The sequence below is a fragment of the Microtus oregoni genome, unplaced genomic scaffold, assembly GCF_018167655.1.
Source record: "Microtus oregoni isolate MIOR12 unplaced genomic scaffold, Mior012 000026F_ref0000081, whole genome shotgun sequence".
NCBI lineage: Eukaryota > Metazoa > Chordata > Mammalia > Rodentia > Cricetidae > Microtus > Microtus oregoni.
The window spans coordinates 17798480-17824910 of record NW_024543085.1 but is presented as its reverse complement, the minus strand read 5'-3'; the positions used below and the strand labels follow the sequence as shown (position 1 = coordinate 17824910).

At 39.7% G+C, this 26431-nt stretch overlaps 1 protein-coding gene across 2 annotated transcripts in view; it reads right to left on the bottom strand.

The window, feature by feature from the left end:
• The window catches only part of Cped1 (cadherin like and PC-esterase domain containing 1), a 279514-nt gene that overhangs the window by 231495 nt on the left and 21588 nt on the right, over positions 1–26431 (bottom strand). For both annotated transcript variants that reach the window (XM_041675439.1, XM_041675441.1), the window contains exon 2: positions 18965–19148. In XM_041675439.1, the coding sequence (XP_041531373.1) occupies positions 18965–19148 (184 nt within the window). The remainder of the gene's footprint in view (positions 1–18964; positions 19149–26431) is intronic.

Below are 26431 nucleotides of genomic sequence, written 5' to 3'. Positions count from 1 at the left end.
CGGGTGAGCCAGCTTCCCAAAATGTCCCTGTTGCAGTTCCCTCAAAATTCTGAATTCAAAACAACTTCAAAGCTGCTAGCTGAGTTGGTCCAGCCTCATAGACAATTCAGCCAAAACTTTGGATAAAAATCTCTACACTTTCCCATCAAACAGAGATTAAGTAACCAAAAAAAAAAAAAAAAAGAGCAAATTCTTCCCAGATTTGACCATTACCCCAATTTTCTCAGGTTCCCCTAAAGATGACTTAAGCCCCAGAAAACAGGAAGCTATCTAGACAATATAACACCCACATTACCAAGAGGTGTGATGGGTGGTTTTAATCATTCAGTAGGTTATGGATGTTTGTCATTATTTGGGGAAGGGTAGTTACAAATTATTACTGGTCATGGTAAGGGAAAAAAACTTAACAAGAGAGGCTAGATTCAAGGATCTCTTTCTGAAAAGAACAAAAAGAATGATAGTATATAAGGCAAGGTTATTGAATCTACTTTATAGTTATTAAAAAATAACTATTAATCTCAAATATTTTACATTAATATGAATTTTTGTATGTTGATACAAATTGAAATACAAACTACAAATATAAATACAAACAGTTATTTTGTTAGAAAATACTAATATATGGTTCTATTTTTGATTAAGATATTTTTGTAAATTGAAACAAATTTAAGGTTATTTTGTTATAATATATATATATATATATGTGTGTGTGTGTGTGTGTGTGTGTGTGTGTGTGTGTGTTACTACTTTTGTTTAAGCTATTATACCTAAATAGGCCATTTAACTGTATAGGTATAATAAATTTAAATTTCTAGTCCTTGAAAGTTATTATTGCAGAATATTTAGGATAATTAAGAAATGCAAGTTAGTAGTTAGTCACCTAACAAACAAATTTCTGGCCCACTTAGGTATGTTTTCAAGGTCAAACAGAGATATATTTTACATAGACAAATGGTTTTCAAATATTTCAGAGACTTACAGAATATGGTATTTTAATAACCTGAGGCTTTTCATGGCACTAAGACATTTCTGTTATTGGAAGCACCAATTTACTTCAGAGAAGATGGTAGTCATTGAAGAACCTCCATACAAAGTTTGCTTTCAATGTGGCAAGGCTAGCTAGCCATTGGCAAGAAACTGCCCTTGCCTCAACTGTTGATAGTATACTGTCCAAACTGGATATGCAGGACACAAAAGAAAGTTACTGCCTAACTTTGATAAGACAAGGTAAGATTATCCTTCAAAAATTCATTAAAAAATTCTGTTAGATATTCTGGGCCTGTAGGCTGGAGATAAATGCCCTAATGTTACATGGGAATCTTGGGTGACTGTTCAGGCAGCAAGCTGTTTCTGTCATTTTTATAGTTTTGGATATTGTTTGTTCTGCACTTCCTGTTTATTCATGTGATATTATATTCTTCTCAGGTCTCTGATGGAGTTGAAAATGAGATAGTTATAGTTACAGTGTTCCTTGTTTCCAAATTCAGAAAAAAAAAACTTACATAAGAGATACAAAGTTAATAAGGTTGAGAAACAAAAGCTTAAGTTGTTTATCTAAGAAGATATTTTAACATCTAAAAATATTTTTTAGTATGGTAATATAAGATATGATAGAAAGATGTTTAGGTATAAAACTTTGAACTCACCAAGATAAGATAGATAATACGGTACCTTCTCCAAATTTGCCAAATACAAATGGACTGGATATTGTCAATATAATTCTTACCTGATAATTGTTCTTATTGTATACAGTTTTACTATGCTAGAGTTAAAATCTTTTCTTTATATTTAGACAAAAGGGGGGAATGTTGTAGAATATTTGTATACTGTGTGGCGATCTATTGTCATTGGTCTATTAAAAAGCTAAACAGCCAATAGCTAAGTAGAATGTATAGGTGGGGTTTCTGGGGAAAGAAAGAGATTAATCTAGGTGCAGAGGAGATGCTAGGAGATTTAGAACATGTCAGACATACAAAATAATAAAAAGCAAAAAGCTACATGGTAGAATGTAGATTAATAAAAACAGGTTAATTTAAGTATTAAGAGCTAGAGGGAAAAGCCTACATGATTGGCTGAGCTTTCATAATTAATAAGATGTCTCCATGTTATTATTTGAGAACAGCCTGGTGAGACAGAAAGATTCACTATCATTTCCCCTTTTTGCCTAAATAAAAAGGAAAGGTTTTAACTTTAACCAAGTGAAACTATACACATGAAGAACAGTTATCAAGTAACAATTATCTTTAAAATATCCAGTCCATTTGTACTTGTCAAATTTAGAGAAAATATTCCATTACCTACCATCTCATGGTGAGTGCAAAGTTTTGTACCTAATTTACTTTCTATTATAACTAAGGAAAACTGTAACTATAACTATTTATTTTTTAACCCCATCAGAGACCTGAGAGGGTTATAATATTAACTGAGTAAACAGGAAGTGTAAAGCAAACAACATCTGCCTGCCTGAACCATCACCCAAGGTTCCTCTGCAAAGTCAGGGCATCCATCTTCAGCCTACAGGCCTAGAATATCTGACAGATATTTTTGTGAAGCAGGAAATTTTGAAGGACTGTCCTGTCTTGACAAAGTTTAGCATTGGCCTTCTTTTGCATTCTGCTTGTCCAATTTGGACAGCATATACTGTCAACAGTTAAGGCAAGGGCAGTTTCTTGTCCAGCGGCTAACTTTGTCACAATAAAGACAAATTCTGTATGGAGATTCTTCAATGCCCATCATTCTTTTTTGAAGTAAATTTGATGCTTCCAGAAGCAGATATGTATTATTGTCATGAAAAGCCTTATTTTACTAAAACATCTTAAATACCATATTTTGTAAACCTCTGAAGTGTTTGAAGACTACCTATTTACCTGAATTATATCTCTGTTTAATATATATCTGTTTAACCTCGAAAACATACCTCACATGACTACAACTTTTATTGTAATAGATGACTGCTAACCTGTCTGTTTTATTATCCTAAGTAGCGTTCAAGGATTAAAACTTTATATTACATTTGAAAATGGGCTGTATAAGTACAATATCTTAAACAAGAATAGAAACATATATACAGTATAACAAAATAACCTTAAATAGTGACTACTTTTATGTTTTATTGTTAAACAATATTTGGGAGTCAGATATTAGGGAATAAACCTGACAGATTCCCCTTTTTGTCTAAATAAAAAAAAAGGTTTTAACTCTAACTTATTGATACTATATATAATAAGAACAATTATGAAGTATTATCTAAGTATAAAGGAAAAGTATTAACTGTAATCAAGTAAAACTATATACAACAAGAACAATTATCAAGTAAGAATTGCATTCACTATGTTCAGTTCATTTGTTTTGACATATTTAGAAAAATGCTCCATTATCTATCCTTTCTTGGTGAGTCAAAACCTTTGTACAAACAATATCTAAACATGCAGGAGATAAAACAACTGGTGTGTGTGTGTGTGTGTGTGTGTGTGTGTGTGTATGTGTTATACCAACTGTAATGGCTGTAAACACATAATGGATTCAGAATAATTTTCAGGGTCTTCCTTGTACTGAATAGTCTACCATAAACATGTAACATCGTTCTAAACATAAAAATGCTTTAACTTCCTCAGTTAAATATAGTTGATGCAGTTAAAATATGTACAGAGGTAACACAATTGAGGAAAAATGCATCTTTTCACGCACTGTGTGTCCTCAAAAATGCTTCAAAATTCCAGTAAAAATGTTTTGAAATTGACGTGGATCTTGGTCACGTTTAAATTCAAAATATCATCATGTCATAAATGGGGTAAATGTCGGAGGGTACCAGCTCAAGTCATGGATGTGTGCCTGGGTGGTAGCTGAATTGGTCAGTTGGGGCCACTGGGACCACGACCCTCAGGTTAGTCTGTAGTGAGGGTTAGAACCAGTTATTCCAAGTACACATGTGGTGGGGGGAAGCTCTTATATACAGGACAGGGTCAGCTCTCCTGGGAGACAGGGGACAGCTTTCCCCTGGCCAATGACAAGCAGCTTAGTTCAGCCCATTGTTGTAGTGACGCAGGCAATGGACATCGACACTGACCCCAGCAGCAGGACCATGGACCTAGACATTGCCATGAACCCAGATAAGGACAGCAGCAGCAGCTTGGGCCCAGATGTCACCATGGTCCTGGGTGGCAGCTCAGGCTACAGCATGGGTCTAGCAGCAGCCTGGTCCCCAGATTCTAACCATGGTCCAGGTGGTATCTCAGACCCCAGACAGTCTCACAGCCTTGTATGGCAACAGGAACCACAAACATCAACACAGACTCTGATTATGATAGGGCCATAGGCTCAGATACAGCCCCTGGCCAGAGCTTAGGACCAGACTTCACCATGGCTCTGGGTGGCAGTGCAGAAAACCCCAGTCTCTATGGCTCTGGCAGCAACATGACCTTCAGGCACCAACATGGCCTCAGGTGTTGGCCTGGATACTGGGTACCTGGAGCTTCCTCTGTAGACTAGACTGGCCTAGAACTTACTGCGTTCTGTCTGTTTCTGCCTCCTGAGTGCTAGGTTTAAAGACATTTGACACCACACCCAGATCCCATTGAATATATTTAAGGTACTCTATATTATTATATACACATCCATGGCTTGAGCTGACACTCTCCAACATCTCCCCCATTTGTGGCCTGTTGGAGTCCATGGTCCTATGGAGCCATAGCTGCAGGGTCTCCATGACTGGGGCACTGCAGGATATAAGGGAGGAGTGTCAATGAGGTTCCAGTATTAGAGGTGTACGAGCAGTCACAGGTCTTGAGCCTGACCAATAACACATTACACAATGAACATTTGAAAGTAAAGCTGTTTGGACCAAAGGGTCTACTGCATGATATGCCAGCTCCCAGTGCCACGGAGAGGAATGAAGAGGTGATGGAGAGGCAGGAAAGACAGAAGAGTGAAGTGGTTTCATTAGTTTGTTTGATTTTTGTTTGTTTTAAAATTAATCATCTTGTTTGTATTTTTATGATTTTATTTTTTAAAATTCTTTTCAAGTTTTCCTCTGGGGGGGGGTACTCGGGGGAGCTACAAGAGTGATGGGTGAGTACAGACGGACTGGGAAATGAGTGGGCCTGGGGTACCTAATGTGAAATTTCCAAAGAATCAATAAAAATTATGTTTTAAAAGATACTTAATGGGTAATCAGATTTATTTCTATAAGACAAGCAAAAACAGGTTTCATTGTGTTGTTTCCATGCTGTGTACGTTTATGAATTAGGTAGTTCAGGCATCACACAAAATATTATCTTGCTGATGAACCCTAATGTGCTGTTTCTCCTGAAGATGGGTAAGTGCTAATCAATCACCTCTGAGCAAACAGACCAATGGGAAAGTAAACACTCAGTGTTTCTCACTCGGTGGCTCTATGAATAAGACATGCTGAAAACTCATAGTAGCCAAGTATGTCACAGCAGCCATGGGGATGAGTATGGCACGGTGGCCATATGGATAAGTATCACATGTGACTGTATGAATGAATATCACACTGTGGCTGTATGGATTTAAACATGCTGCCAACTCACAGTAGCAAAGTACTTAGTACAGGGACATCAACAGGACCAGAAAACAGCATTGCCAGGAATCCAGGAATTCAAGTTCACCTGTGTCCCATCCCCACTGAGTCAGATCTTGTAAGAGTTGATCTTGCACTCTGCCAGTTAGCAAAGACTTCCAGACAGTTCTGCAATGTTCCAAGTCTGAGAATCATGATACGGGGAAATAAGCAGGTACTGTGTTAGATCTCTGCCAACCTATGTTCTTAGCAAACACTCAGACAGGGATTCCCTTGGCTTTCTGATGGTTAACATGTAGTGCTAGCCAGTGGAGATGCAAGCCCGCCCCACCAGGAACCTCTCTATCCTTTATGCCATTAGTCACTGCTTGGTCATTCTGATAAGGCAGTGGAATGCTAACAAGAGTTTTTTTTTTTAATTCCAAGAGTCCTCTGTTCTAATGAGAATATTTTGTTGCACAAATGTAAAGATTTATATGTGCCTTTAATATTTTTTCTCCAAGAAAGAAGAGAAAGCCATGGCTGTGGAAACATTATTATCATTATTATATGCTATGGAAACATTACTATAAACTTGTTGGTAGCCTTTTTTTCCTCGGGAAACAGAAGTGTTTGGAGAAGCTGCAAAGGTTCCAGAGAGTCTTCATTAAGTCTTCAGTTAGTTATCTGCAGACAGGTCCCTAAGCACAGCAGGCTTTGTTCTGTCATTTGGCTAAGTCCCATCAGTGCCAATGACTGTATTTTAAACTGTACATAAAATAGCTACTTTATCAATATACATGTAGGTTTATTTCTTTCAATTGTATAGCCACTAAGTACATGCAAGATGCTATGTTATGCAGAAAAGCATGTAGGTGGATAACAAAATAGTCTCAGTTTATGCTCTTAATGTTACAGATGGAAAGGAAAGATAAATACGTGATATTATTTTTCAAATGGCACAAAACATTCTCTAGGCATCTGGGATGTTTGGATGAAATATGAGAAAGTCTTAGATAGTTGGTTTACTACTTCCAATTTGAAGAACACTTCAAGGAAATTCTTGTATTCTTACAGAGTTTAAGAAATTACATACTGGAAATCCCATGGTCTGTGTATGGTTTGTATATCCCACAAACGTTTGCATCTGGAAATCCTAGTCCTTGCTGGAGTGGAGGGAAGTGGCTTGAAATATTTATAAAGTGGGACCTTGTAGAAGTCCTTAGGTCAATTAGGAGCCAGCCTTCAGAAAGAATGTGGGAACCAGTCTCTCACTGGCTTTCTGTTTTAATATGTGACTCTTCTATTGGAAATAAACAACAAAGCCAAAACTGACCACCACCAACAAAACCAGAGTTATACAGGAGGGAACACCAGGAATCAAAATCCTGGATAGTCATGTCGTGTAGAAACCTTTGACATGTGATCAAGTAAATTGCTATAGTTCACCATTCTAAATACCTGCTAATGCCATTAGGGAAACAATTTCTAAAAATGATGATATCCACCTTTATTCCCTTCACAGCAAATTCTTATTTAATTTCCTCCAGTGAGGCCTGAGCATTGGTTTAAAATATTTTGAATTTCCTTAAACTATATAAAGGTTTGAACAGTCTGGTTATAGCAGGGAGAGAAGCATCAGACCCTCTGGTTTAGAAATCCCTGTATGCCAAGTTAGGAAATAGGGATTTCACTTTACAACAAAACAAACAGGCACACACAGGGAGCACAAAGACAACTGCAGGAAGGTGGATCCCTGGCAGAGGCACAGCATACAGGACCAGTGACTGATGTGTGCTGTAGAGGAAGGATAGAGCCTGACATTGACCTGTAGACCCTAAGAGGTAGATGGAACATAGAACTAAGTACAGAAAAATTTCAGACAAGAACAGCAGGTATTGGTAGCAAGATAGTCCATTTTGTGTCACATATACCCAGGCAAGGTACCAAATAAATAATGTCTGATAGTCGCCTAGAACTGTTTACCTCTCAGAAGTCTGCCCACAGAAGGCAGATTAGGATTTAATAGGTAAATTATTGAGCTTACAAAGTAGAAAAAAAATGATGGTATATCAAGACAAAGAGCAAAAAGAATGGTCTGGATAAATGTCTTGGGAAATACCTATATTTGAAGGAAAAGCACAGAGAAGAAAGTGTTTAAAAGATAGAAGAAACCATTGTAACTTTCGGTAGCAGATTCTGTTTCCTCCAAAAAAAAAAACACCATTGATGGGGGGGGGGGGGCATGAGAGCCACAGTTATTATGAGGATACGGGTAAATATTTAGAATGTAGTTAGGAATTACACTGGCTTATCAGAGTGTCAGTAGTAGGTTCTCCTTTAAGTTCCACGACCTCATTAGTCATAGGTACTTGGCTACGCCTATAGTACTAGGCGTTATCTCTCTCCTGTTTAGTGTGTTTAAGTCCAATTAGACACCTTTTGGTTACTGCCATGACAGATGTACCGCTATTGTACTGTGAAGGATATCTTGCTGTGCTGGTCAGTGCTGAGGTTCATAGGAATGACAGCTTGGTTCATAAGTATTATTGATTGCGTTTCTCCCTCGGCAGCTTGCAGAGCTGCTTCCAGTACTGGGAAAGCTAATCCTCAGGGAGCAGAATTTCAGGTCAGTTCTAGCTTGAATCCTCTGGTTCCTGTGTCTGAAGTATGAGGTGTCTTCAACAGCGGGACTTACTTTCAGCTTTTAGAAGGTAACCAAGAGAATCAGGAATAAGCTACGCTGTTTCGGGGGTCTCATAGAGCCCCCTGACTACTATTTGAATGCAGAGAACAACTTACCATGAGGTGTCCAACCCTACTTGATACATCTACAACAGAACCCTTACGCCTAAATAGGGTTCAGGGAACATCTTGGAAGAGTGAAAGATCCAGAGGACCAGGAAGTCCACTGTGAAACTGTTTATTTTTATTTTGTTTTTTCCAGATAGTATTTCTCTGCAGTTTTGGAGCCTGTCCTGGAACTAGCTCTTGTAGACCAGGCTGGCCGTGAACTCACAGAGATCTGCCTGCCTCTACCTCCCTAGTGCTGGGATGAAAGGTGTGCACCACCACTGCGTGGCAGAAATGGTATCTTCTAGATATGCTAGGGAAGCCATAGCCATGAAATCTCAACAATATGACATCCTAAATGAAACACGAGCAATAACAACACCAACCGATTTGCCCACATAGGTAGGAAAAAAAATCTCAGGGGGTAGCAAACTTAGATGATGAGTAGTTACCGATAAAAGGAGAATTAGTGTTCTGCAGGTGAGACCTTAATTGGTTATCCAATATCAAGTACACAGCTGTAAAAGCATATGCATATACACAACACTAAAACAAATCGGAAGAAACAAGCTAAAACGGGACGAAGGAGTCAAAGAGTAAAAGATTAATAAAATGAACAAAATGTCTGCCAGCTGGCCCCTCCCCAGGGAAAAGATGGTCTTCAATCCATCATAACTCACCAGATTTGGCATTTTTAGGATAATATTAAGAAAACTGAGAAATTGTCTCAGTGAATTTGCATCGATGCTTAATTCCATGATTTTAAAATAATGATATGAAATTTAACGTATGCTTGATATCACGCACTCAAATCTGTCCTTCTACCAAAAACAACTCATGAAGACAGTGTCTTGATTGTCATATCAGGAGGAGTTTTTTGGTTGCAGTTTTCTGCTTTCAGGCTGTGGGTATGGCAAAGAGCCAGCTCAGGTGCCAACCCTGATGGGATCCCTCACCAAACAGAAGACATCACTTGCCCACAAATCTGTTTGCTTTACTGTAGCCTGGACAGCAACAGAGACTCTCTCCAGAGCTCTTCAGCTAGAAAAGATGAAAGCTTTGAAAGAACATCAAGGAGCAATCTTAATTAATTTGCAGAAGGGGTGTCTAAAAGGAGAGTGATTTAGGCAGCTTCAACAATTTTATGATACTGAGATTAGAAAGTAAAAATGTTACAAATATTAGCAGGTAGCCCTGGGAATACGATCGATGTTGCCAAACTCCTAAATTGAAAAATAAAAAAAAAGTAGTTCAAATATTTCAGGACTCTAATCACTAATGAGGTAGTACATCCTCGCTAGTGAAGCAGGCACACGCAATACTTGGAGTCCCATTGTCCCCATCAGCTAGTGCATAAACACTGTCCCTTGAAAGATCCCAGATGACACTTTGTTGTTCTTTCTGGGAGTCTTTCCAATCTAAACATATACGGATACTATTTATTTTCGCAAATTATATCTGCCATTTAAAGCGGTTTAGTCTGGGGCAAAACCAAACCAAATATTTAATTTATTGTTTCTAAATCTTTCATACTAACTCTAGGAAAAGAATAATGCTTTGAAATTAATGATTTATAAAAAGTTCAAGGATGCATCTTAAAGAAAACAAAAACCACCAATAGGTAGAAGGGAAGTACGCTGAACCAAATAGTTTAGAGAAAATATCTTCAAAGTATTATTAAATAGTTCCCAGCTTTGGAAGAGGCACATACCCAATCTGGTTTCTATGAAGATCAAACAATCACAAGGAGGTTAGGCTTGAGGGAGAAACACTACGATGTCAGTCAGTAAACATCTGGCTGCTATTTTCTTTGCAAGAATGAATTCACTTAAGGAAGCAGTTTAATTTTGACTGTGCTTTTACAAAGAGAGAAAGGGGGTGATAGACACTGGCTTGTGTTTCCTTTGTACCGTGGAGGATAAAGGAAACATAAGAGCAGGAGGTCACTCCAAGCCCAACTTTTACAAATAAGAAAGATTTCTTCAGCATTAAAGTAAATTGAACTTGAGTTATAGCATAAACAGGCCAATGCAGTTAAGGGTATACAAACGATTTCGTGTGCTCCACTGTGCCAATTAAAGAACAAATTCTGTTTGCTTGTAAATACATCAGTATTTCCATGTGCACAGAGGAACATAGCAATAAACCCGGACACACAATTACTAAGTGTCATAATACAATAAAATTGAACAGCATAGCTTTATAAGTTTCTTTGATTCAATTTCTTTCTTCCGTTTTTTTTTTTTTTTTTGAAGCCCCGCTTTGATTAGCTAACGTCCAGAAGCACTTCCGATACTGCCCTGAGCCCGTTACTCACGTAATAAAAAACACATGTGAGATGTCTTCTAGGTGGAACACCGACCGGGCAAAACACACTGCACCTTTTAAAATGTGACCTCTGCTCACCTGTCTTCCTGCTTAATAGTTACAGAGCAAATTAAAGTCAGAGGACAGCAGGGTGCAGGTGGGGGATGGGGGAGGGAAAGGAATGAGGTGTTCAGTAGACTCTCAAGTTTTAAGTTATCCGTGGAAGTACCTGAGATACATATGCACAGTCAAAGGGGACCAGCCCCAGTTGGAGCCAGACTAGTGATTTTTCCATCCCTTCCTTTGCTTCATTTTTCTCATCTATTCATACAATGTCAGATCAAAGCTAAGACTAAAGAAATATGCCCTGATAACAAGAGGTTTAACGTTTTCTCTTGCTTTCTATCGTGTGTGTGTGTGTGTGTGTGTGTGTGTGTGTGTGTGTGTGTTACTGCATTGCAGACTTGTTCCTGTTCTACCCAAACTATTTGACTGTTAGAGATGGACTTTTTCATGAGGACAGTTCTGACTGGGTTAAGGATACTCATCCTTCGTCTAGATTTACTACAAGTAAGCCTTGCATTACAGTCTTTCATTAAAAGTGGGAATGCAAGCATATTGATTCGGCTACATGAGGCTCTCTCAGAAACAGTCTTTGTGATTGAAATATTCTATTATTTTTTCTGATTCTTGCTGATTTCTGATTTCTGCTGCAACTGGAAAAGTATGTCTTCTCCAAAGAACCATAAATAATTCTGACTTGACAAAAATACATTCTGCCAGAGTCTTTTGGCCATAGTACTTGAAGTCCACCCCAGAAGCAGGTCAATAACTTTGAGAAAATATCTATTCTCTATTAGACCACTGTACCAGTCTGTGAATTAAGACTGTGATTTACTAAACAGCTCATGGATGGTACAAAAATGAAGGATTTGATGGTGCCTCTGTCTTTTGCTTGAGTGAAAAACACACTACAAAAATCCTAGCTCATAAAATATGTCTTTTGAAGGAGCAAGTAGAACAGCACACAGTGATCCCTTTACTTCACACCAGGAAAGAAGTGAAAAGAATAATGCAGAGGACACAGCCAGGCCCTAGGGACAAGAGGGAGGCTTGGACCCCTTATTCTTGTTGCTTTCTAGATTCACAGAATCAAAAGCTATATGCTCATTTTCATGTTCTCTTCAATGGAAAACATCTTTAGGCAATACTGTTTGCTACCTTGTTTTACACACTAGTAAGCATCCAGAGAATGAACCATCATATCTAAGTATGTGGCCTCTACAAACGCCCTGGCCTCACTGCTTGAGCTTATATTGTTTATTTACCTGTTCAAAGTTTAGGATACCTGCATCTAAGTATGTTTGAATTCATCTAACCTCTGCAAAAAGCAACAGGCAAAGATGACAAGAAACCCTTGAAACTCCGTGCCCAAAGAGTACAGACTTAGATGGCGTATCCAGTACTAGCTCTATGGTTGCCATTGCCAGACTTGTGCCATTGTTGTCATAACACCAGAATAGCCTGTGAGTAGAATATCAGTATTCTTCTAAAGTTATATAAGAATAAACAGTTAATCTAAGTATGGAAGCACATGCCTGTAAATAGCAGAAAACTAAGATAGGAGTGTCTGTTTGAGACTAGCCTGGGTTATATACTGAGTTCTGGGCCAGCCTAAGCTATGTATGAGACCCTATCTCAAAAAGAAAATCAAAATAAATAATAAATATTTTACAAACTAAATTGTAAGAAATATTTCATGAGATATCCAGTCTTCAAGCCTAAAGATTGATGTACTTTATCTCGTCACTTATTTCTATAGTCAATACATATTTATCTCTATGTGGAAGGAATGATTGTAAGTGATAAGCAGAATCAGATAATTGATGAATTTGGGGAGCTTCCAGACGTAAAGATGAGCTTAGGGTATTCTAAGAGAATGTATGCCCAGACTACATGAGAACATGTTGGTTGAGGGCTTCCTACTTGAAGAACATCTCTACTGTTCCATTAGCCCTAAGTGACACCATCAGCAAACCCTTCTGCTAGGTCCCACCTCAAATCTACTTCCACACAGAGGAACATCGTGTTCTCCTCTCTGTGACTAGATCACACAATATTATCTACCATTCCTAGACACTGATTATGTACTATTCTCAAAGCATCAATTTGCATATGATGTAAATGAGGCTCAGAGATGTTAAGTAACTTGCCCAAGTTTATATGAGCATTAAGAATGTTAAGCTAAGCCTAGGGACCACAACGGTGCTTCTGACTTACTCTAAAGCTTACATCGTCCATCACCAAAAATCCATCACTCCTCCACGGAAGCAGTTTTGGTGGTAAAGCTGTTAGGGTTTGGGATGGTTAATATTAATTATCAACTGGATAGGATGTAGTATCATCTAGGGGACCAGCCTATGAGTATGCCTGAAGGGGTCAATTGATGTGGCAAGAGCTGCCCACTGTGGGTGGCGCCAATCCTAGACTCTGAGAGTGGAGAGAGGGAGCTGAGCTGCAGTGGCAGCCTTGCATTGCTGCTTCCTGATGGTGGCTGTCTGGTGAGCCACTGAGTCACGCTCCCACCACTTGACTTCCCCGAAACAACAGACTACCTCGAGTGACAGGTGGAGATGAGCCCTTCCTCCCAAACTGCTTCAGTGGAAGTACTTGTCACAGCAATCGCAGAAGAAACTAAGCCAGCACTTGGAGATAACTGAGATCTCAGCTACCTTATTTATTCACGTTCAATACAAAGACTAAAGAAGATTTTGAGTAACTTTTCCAGCCATGAAGGTTTCAGATGTAGATCAGAAGAGTAAGATGCTAAAGAAACAACTGCAAGGGCCCTTTTTTATATACAAACTTGGGCCACAAAACAAAACTTTCAAAGATAAAGTCTGAACACACACACACACACACACACACACACACGCGCGCGATTGGCTCAGAAATAGGTCTAGATGACTAGTTTGAAAGAACAAGTGCATGTAACTTAAAATATTAAACAAGTTGGCTATGGTAGCTCATGCCCATAACCCTAGCACTCAGGAAGCTTAAGCGAGAGAATTTTTGTGACATTTACAAGGTAGAGAAAGAAAAGAAGGAAGAAAGGAGGTAAGGAAGCAAAGAAGGAAAAGTAGACATGAAACAGGGAAGGAAGCAGTTTTCTATCTTCTTTACTATAGTTTTTATTATTATTATTATTAATTAGTGATGGTATCTCTTACCCTATAAACTGAGTCTTTTATCAGTGGTTCCCAAGATCACATTTGGGTAAATTTCTTGCTCTTCAGAACATGACATGTCACGTTCAATGGCAATACAAATGCCGAGCCGTACTTATCATAGCACATCCTGCAGCCTCTCATAGCAATAGTTTTATAGTAGCCCACTGACATGGGCTACTCCAGCCCATTCTAGAAGGTTCTGAAAGAACCAAATATGGAGTTTACTGTGCAATACAAATGTTTCCCCAGCTCTTGAATCATTGCACTACTTACAGTTGGCTGTGTAATATCCCCATGTATATTATACAACACACACACACACACACACACACACACACACTACTCAGTTGTGTAGGAAGCTGGAAAGAGTAGCTGTAATTAACATTTGCTTCTTTCTTCCTGAGAGTAGAAGTTTCAGTTGTTGCTCTAGACCTTTGGCAGTTTATCAGCAAAGCTAAGTCCACATTATTGTAGCTAAGAAGGAATATCCAATATGAGTCCTAATCTTATATCTCCATTTTAGTAGTTGTGTTGTTATATGCTTTACTGAAATCCATAGAATTATTTCTGAATGACCAGATTTAATCAGTCTTGGAAAGCAAGGCCTTTCCATTTTTGTATTTCTTCAGAAAATATTCTATAGAAAAACCCTAAAGTAAGAAAGCATAATTGTTATTCTAGTTCCGTGGCTTTGATATCAGCTTCGGTCTGTAACACACAGACTGAAAGTTTGAGATGGATTAGGAATTTGAAAAGGGGGCTGCATACGCGTGGCTCTTCAAGTGCACATGCATAATTCTGACCCACGATAGAAACTACTGTGAGTCAGATCTTTCATGCTGTGTTTTATTCAAACTCCACATAAGGAGTAAAGTTTAAAACTTTTAGAAAACATCTACTCCCTCATAGGTTGCTGTGCAGTGAAGCACTGATTTCCTAAATAGCCCGGGATGTTATGAAAGAGAGCAAACGGGTAGCACCTACCTCTTTTCCTTTGAGAATTATATGATCCCCTGAATGCAAGGACAGAGGCTCTATTTTTCAAAAGCAAGGCATTGGAAGGCCATGAAAATAGGCTTTCAATCTGTGACATTTTGTAAGCTTAGCTCTAAAAGGATCATTGTCCTTGTGCTGTTCTCAAAACCAGTGTAAGGATGAAATAATGGCTATAAGCACCTATGCTGTTAAATTATAAGCAATACAATGTGCAGAAGGAGGCAGGCTTTTGTGTAGTTTCATTTTTGAAATTAATATGGAGTATTGCTGCTTTTTGAGCTCATCATCTATCCCTTAGCTCAGGGTCCCTAACATGGCTGCACGGAAGAATCTCATGTTTATGTTCTTAGCATATATGATTCGGGGCTCATTCCAAAGCTGTGGATGAGATAAAATGTTGGCAGGACTTTCATTTGTCTCCTCTCAAATGGTACTAGAGAAAGTGATTAAATTCATTTCACGTGCTACTTAGAAGTAAATATTACAAATGACTTTAGCAGAGACCCAGAGCTGAAATCACTTACACTCATATGAATATGAAAGAACCCATACTCTTCTGCAGTTGAACCATCAACCTATCATACTCCCCTAGCATGGAATTAACCCCTAGGGAGCGAAGATCCATAATGTTCATATCATAATTTAGGAACAGAAATTGCCAGCTTTTCCTTTCAAATGGTGTTCATTAAGAAATGGAATTAAAAATCAAGCACACAAACAAGTAAAATACAAAACCCAGGGGCTGGAGAGATGACTCAGTGGTCAAGAGCACTGGCTGCTCTTCCAAAGGGTGGGGCGTCTACTGCCAGGCATTTGGAGCTCACAGAAGTCTGTGACTTCTGTTCTAAGAGATCTGGTGCATCTTCTAGCCCTTAAGGTCATTCACATTCACCGCATTCATACAAGCACACAGACACGCAGGCAAACTAAAACAACAACAAAACTGAAGTCATTCTCCCAGCACAGATTACCTTTGAAGAGTAGAACGTTGCCTGTCTGGCCCATGACCCTTTTAAATATATTTTTCCTAACTTTTATTATTTTTATCAATCTATGAAGGCTTTTTAAAAAAATGATTCTAAGCTGGAAATAGCACAGACAGAGAAGTCAGCAGAGTGATTGGGGTGAAGTCAGGACAAGAGAGGAGAGCAGGTAAAAATAACAGTTTGGTTTTTTTTTAAAAAAAGAAAAAAAGAAAAATAGATCTCATACTTTCTTTCCTTTGTCCACGAATGCATTTTATCAACACATCAGCCCTGCCCCTGTGGCCTCTGCAGCACTGGTGGCGGCATCTACTGTGGCTCTAATGTCACAGTTTCAGTTTGCAAGTTAGAACCAGGAAGAAAGTGCAATGGGAAAATAAAAGGCGCGCAAGACAGGACTCCAGGTCCTCCTGAGCTGTTTCCATTTGCGAGCTGCTCAGCCTGGGGGCCTAAGTTCACAGCCATCCATGTGGCTTCCTTCTCTTCTCTGCCAATGCACACGAGGTCAAGTCCTGAGGCAGGAAACCAGGTGCCAGCCAAGGAGCTATGAGAATCCCACTCTGAAAAGCATGTCTGTAGCATGTACAGTTCAAACACAGCTAATAGGCTAAATTGGTGGTCATATAGAATAAGCTGTGATTTCTTTCTTAATTCCATATATGATATGTCAGATTAGAATCAGAGGGCTGTTTTACTGCAGGCATTCTCTCCACAGGTGCTCCACAATGAAAAAAAAAAAATTAAAAATCAACTCTCCCGCTTGTGAAATTGCTCCTATTGCTGGAGGCAATAGGTAACTGAGGAAAAGAATGCTAAATTGAGCTGGGAAGATGTTTTCAAAGCTGGGGTAAGGGGGGTGCTGGAAAGGGAACTGACTCATCAGCTACGTGACAAACGCTAGTGACGCTACACAGTTATCGCTGGTCCATGGGCCTGGCAGCTCCTCCGGCTGCCAGATTCTATTGCTTCAAGCAGCCTTTGCACTTTTGTACGACTTGGAAGCCGCAAAGTAATCCTCTCTCTTCTGTGTCAGACTGGCCCACAGACACCAAGAGGACGAGGTGACGCAATCCATCTGTTTTGCAGCTGGAGAAAATGAAAGTTGAATAGAAGGTGAAATGCGCAGACACTCCACACTGTATGCACACTTAAGAGAGGGGCATCATCGAGACGTGGTGGGGTATGGGGAGTTTAGACCACAGTAGCAGTCATGAGGAACGCCTGGATTGACATTGGGAATGCTGGACACACAGCGAGCAGGCAATGCAATCACTACACTCAGTGTGGGATGAGAGAGAAGCTGAGCATTTTGTAATATTTCCTTTAGCCAACACCTATTCTAATGAGGTTCTGATGATGCCACTGCCAAATGCTCCACAACTTTAGCTTGTCCCCTCGTCATAGAACCAAACCCAACAAAACTCAAAAACATTTACCATCTTTGTTCTCAGCTCTTATTGACATTCCAGGGCTTACACATGCCTTTATGTTTTTCTTCTATGCAGGCAGAGGTCCACTGGTTTAGACCTCTAAGCTATTCCTACAGGACAGAGACCAGGATGTTGCATCCACAGAGGTCTGTCTTACAAACAATACTCTAAGTACCTTAAGATTGTCTTCCTTCTCGTCAAATGACTGTCATGGATTCTATTTCCCAAGCGTTTCACCAGCCAAGTATGAAGGGTGATCGAGTCCAAGCATCATCTACCCTTCTCAGAAACATCTTTGCAATTTTTTTCACCCACACAGCCAGGAAAAGGACACCTCACTACTTTGGGGCCCCAGAGCCGGACTATTCCCTCCCAAAGAAAACCACCATTGAGAAAAAGCAGTTAACTAAATTGTTTCTTTCCCCTTTCTTATGGAAAATAAAATAAAATAAAATAGATGCACATACAACCTATTCATGTTTTGGGTCCCACTTTCTCAAATTCTACCTTGGCAAATAATTTAGTTTTTACATGTGCATTGAAAGTGAAGAGATTTTTTATTGTCATTATTCCCTGAATAATGCCCTAGGCATAATAACAACGTGTGCTTTATTTGTGTTGTACTAGATATTTTAAATTATCTAGAAATGATTCAAAATATATGTGTGTTGGGGGCGGTATTTGTAAAGACTACACTATTTCATAAATGGGACTTGGGTATCTGCAGGGAGTCCTGGAGCCAGCCCTCTGTGGGTACTGAGGGACGGCTCTACTGTGCAATCTTAAAAAAGAAAACATGACTTATGCAGCTTATTCTGACTGCATAGTCTGCATCGTTGTCTCTCCCACGAGTTCACTGCAGGATAACAAACCACAAGAGACTAAGTCAGCAAAGGGACAATGAAGAAGAACAGAGGAAATGAGAGGGGGAATTCAGACCTCCCTTTCATCCTTCCCTCACAGCATTATGGGTATTTCTTCCCACAAAGACTCAGTTTCCTTTCTTGGAATGTGAAGAGAATTTATATTTCTTAATTTTAGTCAGGCTGTGACAGAGACTATTAAATAAGGTCGAGAATACAGAGTGTAGCGTGGGACCTGCCCTGTGTTCAGCTGATGGAGAGGTAGTAGCTGCTACTCATTTTGGTCTCTCAACATTTCATCATGTACTCAGTTTTCTTTCAAATAATTTATTTCACAACCTATCGCCTATTTTTCTCTTCAAATGATAGAAATGGAAATACTTGATCACTAATGGCATGTATAATAAATGTCCTTATGTTCATATTTAGAACATCTGTGAATCCCATTTTGACTGGCTTGGCAAAACAATTTCTAGCACATTCTACTTGCCATCAAATGAAGTGGCAATTTTCTTAAAATATGGAACCGTTTGGTGCTAGGCAGAATATGTATTCACACACATAAACATAAACATTTTTAATGTAGCATTTAAATATAAACTATGTGACTCCAAAATGCTACCGAAATGCAAACAGAATAATTTCAATAATAAAGAGATCTCACTAAAGGAAATTGAGAGAAGGTAATAAAAAGAAACAAAGAAGCTACATGTGTACGCTATGAGATGTTTGGCCATGGATAAAACCTTGTATTGTGAAATAGTTTTAGAGGGAGAAAATTAGCAGCATGTTCTAGAACCTGTTCATATGTCAAGTAACTCTAAGAGCTACTTATTATTCTGACCTTGGTCCAGCAGCTCCAGACCTTGGCCAGCACCAAGTCTTTCTTCAACAGTGACAACACTGTAGCCATGCTGATGGAGGAGGTACTGGAGGGTCTGAAGCTCGGCTCCATCGTACGAAGGAGGCCTAAAGAGGATAGCCCTTCTGCTGCGATGGCCAAAGTATGTTTCGATCGACTCTTCAATCTAAGGAAAGAAAGAAGGCACAAAAATTTAATGTGAAAACGTAGCACATTCCCATTGAAGGGCATCATCAATGCACACCAAGGCCATTCGGAAAGTTGACCTTCCCGTTTCCTCTAGGAATGAAACACGGCAACTCTCTATTCACTGACAAGAACGACGACAACCTGAGTAACTCTCACTGTTTGTGGAAAGATGAATGTTTAAAAACAGAGCTTTTTCAGGGGAATGGCTGCCTAGAAAGACAAGACAGATGTAAACATAAGTTAACAGTAATGACTATCATCAAAGGAGTCCCAGCCTTGCTACCTTTTCATCAGATTTAGGCAAACATGATATAGGACCTGGACTCAGAGAGGATGGGTGGGGGGTACTGTTGAAAAGACTTAGAGCTGAAAGGCTGCCAGCGTTATCTGTGATGGTGACTATTGATTGCCAACTTGACAGAATCTAGAATCACACGGTACTCAAACCTCTGGGCACGTATGCAAGGGTGCTGCTAAACTGGCTTAGCTGAGGTGGGAAGCCTCACCCTGGGGCTGTCAGCTTCATGCCATTGGCCGTGACTTTGGAACTGTGTAGGAGAAAGCAAGCTGAGCATCAGCATCCATTTCTCTCTGTGTCCTGTCGCTATACACAATGCCACTCCCTATTTCATGCCCCTGCTACCATGCCTTCCCAACAGTGATGGACCCTACCCCCCAAACTGTAAGTCAAAATAAGTTGATTTTGTCTGGTATTTTGTTGCAGAGATAGCAAAAAAATGATCACTGCCCTGTTGTTTTTCTCAGTTACAATAGATTAAAGCTTGAAGGCATCTTCATGAGCCAGGAAGAGTCTTAAGCATGAGACAACAAGGGTTGCTGAGACTTAATAATTCAGGGTTCTTCCCATAGCAGCTTACTGTTACCCCAGATACATATTCTTCTTTCTCACTACAGTGCTTAGGTTATCCCACGAATAAAGGGAGGTTTTGAATACACACAAAGAAAGTGGCAGAAATTTAAATTTGTTTGTAATACCTTAATGACAGATACTGATTATTTTTGGTTTACTGTTGGAGGTGATGAGATTGGACAATGGTCATGCAAGAGATATAAGAGGCCAGAGAAGAGGAGGCGACAGCAGGGTGCTGGAAAGGAGGGGAAATCACTTTGAATGACAGCTATCCAGGAGCTTGTCTACTTAGTGGGCCGGAAGCATGAGATGCCCATGGTTTTCAGTATTTAATTTTTTAAACACTATTTCCATTAACTGATTAGGTTGACTTCACTTCTGTTTTCAAAAGGTTTTCTCTTGGATTTTGTGTATTATATGTGCGGCTATGTGTGGTTATGTGTAGTGCCTGTGGAGGCCCAGAAAGAGTATCTGGTCTCCGGCAGCTGGATACTCGGGGGCTGAGACCCAAACTCCGGTCTTCTGGAAGAGCAGCAGTCGCTGTTAACCACCGAGGCATCTCTCCAGTCCCCAAATCGACATCTTTGCCAAGCGCCACAAGACTGTGAGAAGCTGCCTTCCATCACTGGTCACGTAGCCCAGTTCTTTCCATACCTGACTTCCATCTTGCTCTTTTTGTACCTCTCGTTCTCTCTCTATACCATACGAAGACCTTCTGCCTATAAAATCTTTATTATCTCATTCATCATCAAACTCCAAACCATCCCAAAACATTCAATCACTATCTATCTTGGAAATTTTTAATTGTGATACATATCTTTACCAGTGTCTTATTTATGATTTTTATCGATGTGGTGAAACACCTTGATCAAAGAAATATGGTGAGCAAGCGGCTTTATTTGGCTTATTCTTCCATCATTAACAGAAGTCAGAACAAGAACTTTAATAAGGAAAAAAACCTGGATCTAGCAGCTGATGCAGAGGCCCTGGAGGGGCTCAGTTTGCTTTCGCAACCCCAGGACAACAAGCCCAAGGGGTTGAGCCACACACATCAATCACTAATTAAGAAAATGCCTTACAGGCATGCTTACAGCCCAATCTTATGGGAGGCATTTCTCAGTCGAGGATTTCTCCTCTCCGATGGCTATCATTTGTATCAAATTGACATAAAACTATCCAGCACAATCAGTATTTATGAGAGGATTTTACATCTCTCCCCCATGTCCGTTCTTTCTGGGCCACGATCACCTTGTTGGTTTATCTCTAATGTCTATCCCAGAACACTGTGCATGCTGTACACTTAACAAGGGAGGGTACGTAAAGTAATGAACCATAGTGCAGAATCAAAATCTTTAAAGATATCTATGGAGAGGAGAAATATACGTAGCTGGGCCTGATGACACATACCCAAATCACAGCACTCGAGGTTGAGGCAGGATGATTAAGAGTTTAAGATTAGTCAAAGTATGCAGTGAAAAGTGCCCAAGAAGAGAAAGAAGGAAATGAAGACCAGGGGAGGAGTAAGCGGGGTTAAGATGGTAGAAAGAAGAGAAGAAAGAGACAGGACAACTTAGCTACAAACTCTTGCTGTCTGCAAATGCATAGACCATGCCTAGTGAATTGCAGCATACAAACTTGTCACTTACTCTTTCTAGCACTTACTATGTAATCCTTGACAGCATCTTTCTTCTAAGAGCGCTACTAAGGTGAAAGGTGAAGGAGTTAAGACTTGCAAAGTACTTACAGCCGTGCTCTTCACATACCAGGTACCATGTCTGCGTTTTTAAAATAATAATGCATCATAAAGAGCAAGGAGAGAAGAAAATGTTCTGAGTTTGAGCTATGTGTGCCACATGCAAGTGTAGCTGGGAGCAACAGAACACAATCACCTTCTGTGCATGGTGCTTTGGGAAAAACACACTGAAGCAATGATTCCTCCATGCTAAGGAATATTGTAGTTGATGGATGAAGAAATTATGTCATAGTTTGCTTACTATAACTGTCCAAAAAACACTGACCAAAGCCAAAACTTCTTGGGGAAGAAAGTATTTATTTGGATTACAGACAACAATCCATCACTCAAGGCAGGAACCTAGAAGCAGTAACTACAACTGAGACCATGAGGAAACACTGCTTACTGAGCCACCTGACTAGGGTCGCAGTGCCCACAGTGGGCTGAGCGCTTCACATCAACCATTAATCAAGAAAATTACCCTACAGACTTGTTTACAGGCCAGTCTGAGGGAGGCATCATCTCACTCAAATGTACCTCTTCCCAAATAACTCTAGTTCGTGTCCGGCTGACAAAAATGAACCAGCACACTATTTAAACTCTAAGAACTTATCTGCAAACTGACATGATTCCTGAGAAAATGTAATTGAGCGGCAAACTTACAAGCAGTGTCTGGAACTGACCATGGGCTGTTTCATTTGATAGACGTGGGATTGTAGGGAAAGCGTGGCCTTTGCCAGGCCAAAGTAAACAAACAGGCGTCTGGGCGAACGAGGAAGACAGATGCTTCCAAATATATCAGTGACACTCAGCGAAATACAAGGACCCAGAATGTCCCTCCTTTCAATATGTGTTCCCTAACCACAGGATGCTTCTCTCTCCTTCAGCCTGCTCAAGGACAGCAGCTCGGACATGAGCAGAGAGTAGCGTCAGCTCTTCATTCATGTGCATTTTGAAAGCTACACTCCTCTTTCTCACTGAACCGACATCAGCCGAATCAAGAGCAGTACAACTTCCTCCAGCACGTCTTAGTGCTGGACACATTTTAAATAATGTAGAAGTGTTGGCTGTGTTTTATTAAAGCCCCAATAGCTTGACCTAAAATTCTAATTCACTTCTGAGACTCTAGCAAATAAAGGAATTGAGATCGTCAGTAAGACTGTGTTGCGGTATCCCGTAGTATAAACTGCTCTTGTCCTTGTAATATTTATAACCCACTGTATCAGCAGAGTGGCCCAATACCAAAGGGCAGGGACTGTTTGCGCTAGTCCAACGACAGGTGCACATACTATGTCAGTGAAACAGAAACTGTGCGGACAGTTAGTCAACCGCACCAACAAATGCGGGATTCTAAATGTGGGAAGCAGCACTTTGGGAAATAAGCGCTTGTGATGACATCTTCAGTTTCCGAGTCCTCTTTGAGTCTTCAGTGGAATCATGCACTGAGTCTCTTCTCCGATACAGCTTACCTTCAGACTTATAACCCTGCTGACCAGAATTATCTGCCTTCCTTTGTTATTGAGAGATTTGCCAAGATCTTCCTCAGCAATCACTTTGCTAGACTACCTGAGAGCCTTTTTATAGATGAGCACATTATTTTTGCTGGAAAGACTTCAAAATCTGAAATCTTTATACCAGCTTAGGTGAAGCGAAGGTAGGTAGGATATTGTAATAACGTCCTGGGAGTGTCTGATGGAGCCATGGAGAGCAGACGGAGAGATAGACTGATCATCAAAAACATGAACTTGAAATCCGGCTCTGCTATTTCCTTGCTTTACATTCCGGGTCAAGATTTTTAATCTGTCCATGTGCAAGGTTGTATGTATTGCTGAAAGAACAAATCCCACCTCTAGAGCTTGTATTGGAAGGAAAATGAAGTTTTGATATGAACATGTCCAATAACAAGATGTTCTGATGCTAAATGATGCTATAACATACATAAATTTCAGTTATTGTATTGTAGCTGTTCTTTTATATTAGGAATTCTATAAGTTGATTAGGTTTGGTCTCTGTCATTAAAAGTGTTCTAATAATAACTATATACCTATATCCTTGCTTTGTTTTCTTTAATAAGGATCATTATCTTTTTTGTTCAAATAGAGGTCTACTTTTATTAAATTATTATGTACCTTTTTTCTTTTTTATTAAAATTTTTTCATCGACTGTATTCTGATTATGGATTTCCCTCCCCCAACTCCTCCCAGATCCCCCCACCCTTCCACCCCCTAAGATCTATGCTCTTTCTTCCTTTCTTTAGAAAAGAAACAGGAAACCAAACAAGCAAAATTCCAAACAAGAAAAAAAGATGAAAAAACACAGATAGGAAAACAAAACACATAAAAATTCAGACAGAAATCATAACATAGATGCAAAAATCCAAAAATGTCCAAACAAAACAACATGAGACAGAAAGTCTACACAAACACCATTGAGTTAGTTCTGTGTTGACCTTTTACTACTGGGCATTGAGTCTTTACGTGTGGTTTACATATGCATTAAGACTCCAATGGAGAAAACTAATTTTTCCTTTGCAAGCCAATGCCAACTGCAGCTAGCTTCTTGGTTGGGGTAGGAGCCCAGGTCCACTTCTTCCTGTCTGTGCTGGGACCCATTTTATTTTGAACTTGTGCAGATCCTGTTTTTGCTGCTGCAGATTTCATAGGTGCAATAGTCCTGTTGGGCCTGGAGGACATTGTTTCCCTGTAGTGATCCATCCCTCCCCCCCCCCCCGCTCTTACAATCTTTTACCTCCTTTTCTGCGTAGCTTCCTGAACCCCGAGGAAAAGATTTGGATGAAGATGTCCCATTTAAGATAGAATGTTCAAAATCTCTCACTTTCTGCACATTGTCTGGCTGTGGGTCCCTGTGTTAGTTCCCATCTACTGCACGAAGAAGCTTCTTCTCTGACGAAGAAGACACTGAACTAAGGGTATATCATAATGTTATTAGGAATAATTTTATTGCCATGTTCCTTTAGCAGAATACAGTTTGATTTTCTTACAGGTCCCTGGTCTATCCATTCTTAGGTTCTTGCCTATCCAAGCAAGTGGCCCAAGTTCTATCTCAAGGAATAGGCCTTAAATCCAATCAGAGAGTGGCTGGTCACCCACACAACTGTTATGATACATGGACATTTTTTATATTTATATGTTTTTCTCTCTATATGTGTATGTGTACCACATGTATATCTGGTGTCTGTGAATGACAGTAAAGGACATTAAATCCCCTGGAACTGTGGTTTTGAGCTGCCATGTGGGTGCCTGGAACTAAACCTAGGTCTTCTCCAAGACTAGCATGTACTCTTAACTACCACTGTCCAGCCCCTGCACACTGATGTTTGAGAACAAGTATGCAAGAGCCTCCCCTGACTGTCTCCACCTTCGGTATTTCATTTCTGTAAGTAACTTCTTATTTCCTTCCTTCCTCCCTTCCCCTCTTCATTCTTTTCTTCCTTTTGATGCTGTTTGAATTTATTTTATCTTTTCTTTGAAATTTCCATACACATACACGATGTATTTTGATCATACCCACCCCTTTGCCAGACTTCCCCCACATCCTCCTCACAACTTCCTGTCCTCCTTTCTTCTCTTTTTCTTTATTACCCTGAAAGTGGAATTAACTCTCCTCATATCTACAGGTGCAGAACTACCCTGCAGAGCACAGACAGTCTACTGGAGGCCACACCCTTTGACTCCCCCCCCCCAGTAGTTCTCAGGCAGGGATGAGTCTACACGAGGCCCTCTGCCATCCACATTTGACCTTGTTCAGGAAGCCACGGCTGGTGAATGTATCAGCCATGTTTATGTTCAGAAGATCTTATTTTGCATGAGTATCCCCCCTGACCCCAGGCTCTTAAAATCTTTCCAAACCCTCTTCCGCAATGTAGTCTAGGAGGAAATGATATAACTGCCCTGTTTGGGGCTGAGCACACCAAAGTTCTTTGTTTTCTGCGCTTGGACTACTTGTGAGACACTTCTTATTGCAATTACACGGTGTCTCTGATGAGGGTTGAGGGCTGCACTCACCTGTAGATATAAGGATAAATGTTTAGGAAATAGTTTGATGCAATGGTCACTTAGCAAAACAATAGGAGTGGGTTCTGCCATAGAGTGAAAAGGGTCATCATCTCCAACACACATCTATTATTTGTTTGTTTGTTTAATCACTATGTTCATTACCTGCTTCTCTACATAAGCAGAAAAATAGGTTTGCATCTGATGAGTTCCCTTTTGTTTTCCCAGCCTAAGGAAATGTTTGGCACACAAGATGCAATTACAAATATGTTTTGAATGGATGCACATAAACATCTTTTACTTTAATATCTTGGCAATGGAAAGTAGTTAAAATTTATATCAAGAAACATGTTCTATTAGGATTTTGTATTATAGCAATAATGGCAAAAATGAGTTTGTATGTGAAAACCATAATCAATTTACAGTAAAATACTGAGTAAAGGAATCACCCTTCCTGGATGATATTTCTCAGTTGCCTTCAAATTCCTCACGAGGATTTACACAAACCCAAGAAATACAGCTCTTTAAAATATTGTAGGGCCAGAAAATAAAACTTGCTTTCTTCCCACATGACAAAAAGACTTTTTGGTGGATTTATTGAAGTAACTATATATTTATGAGAACTTTGGATGCTCAAGTACAAA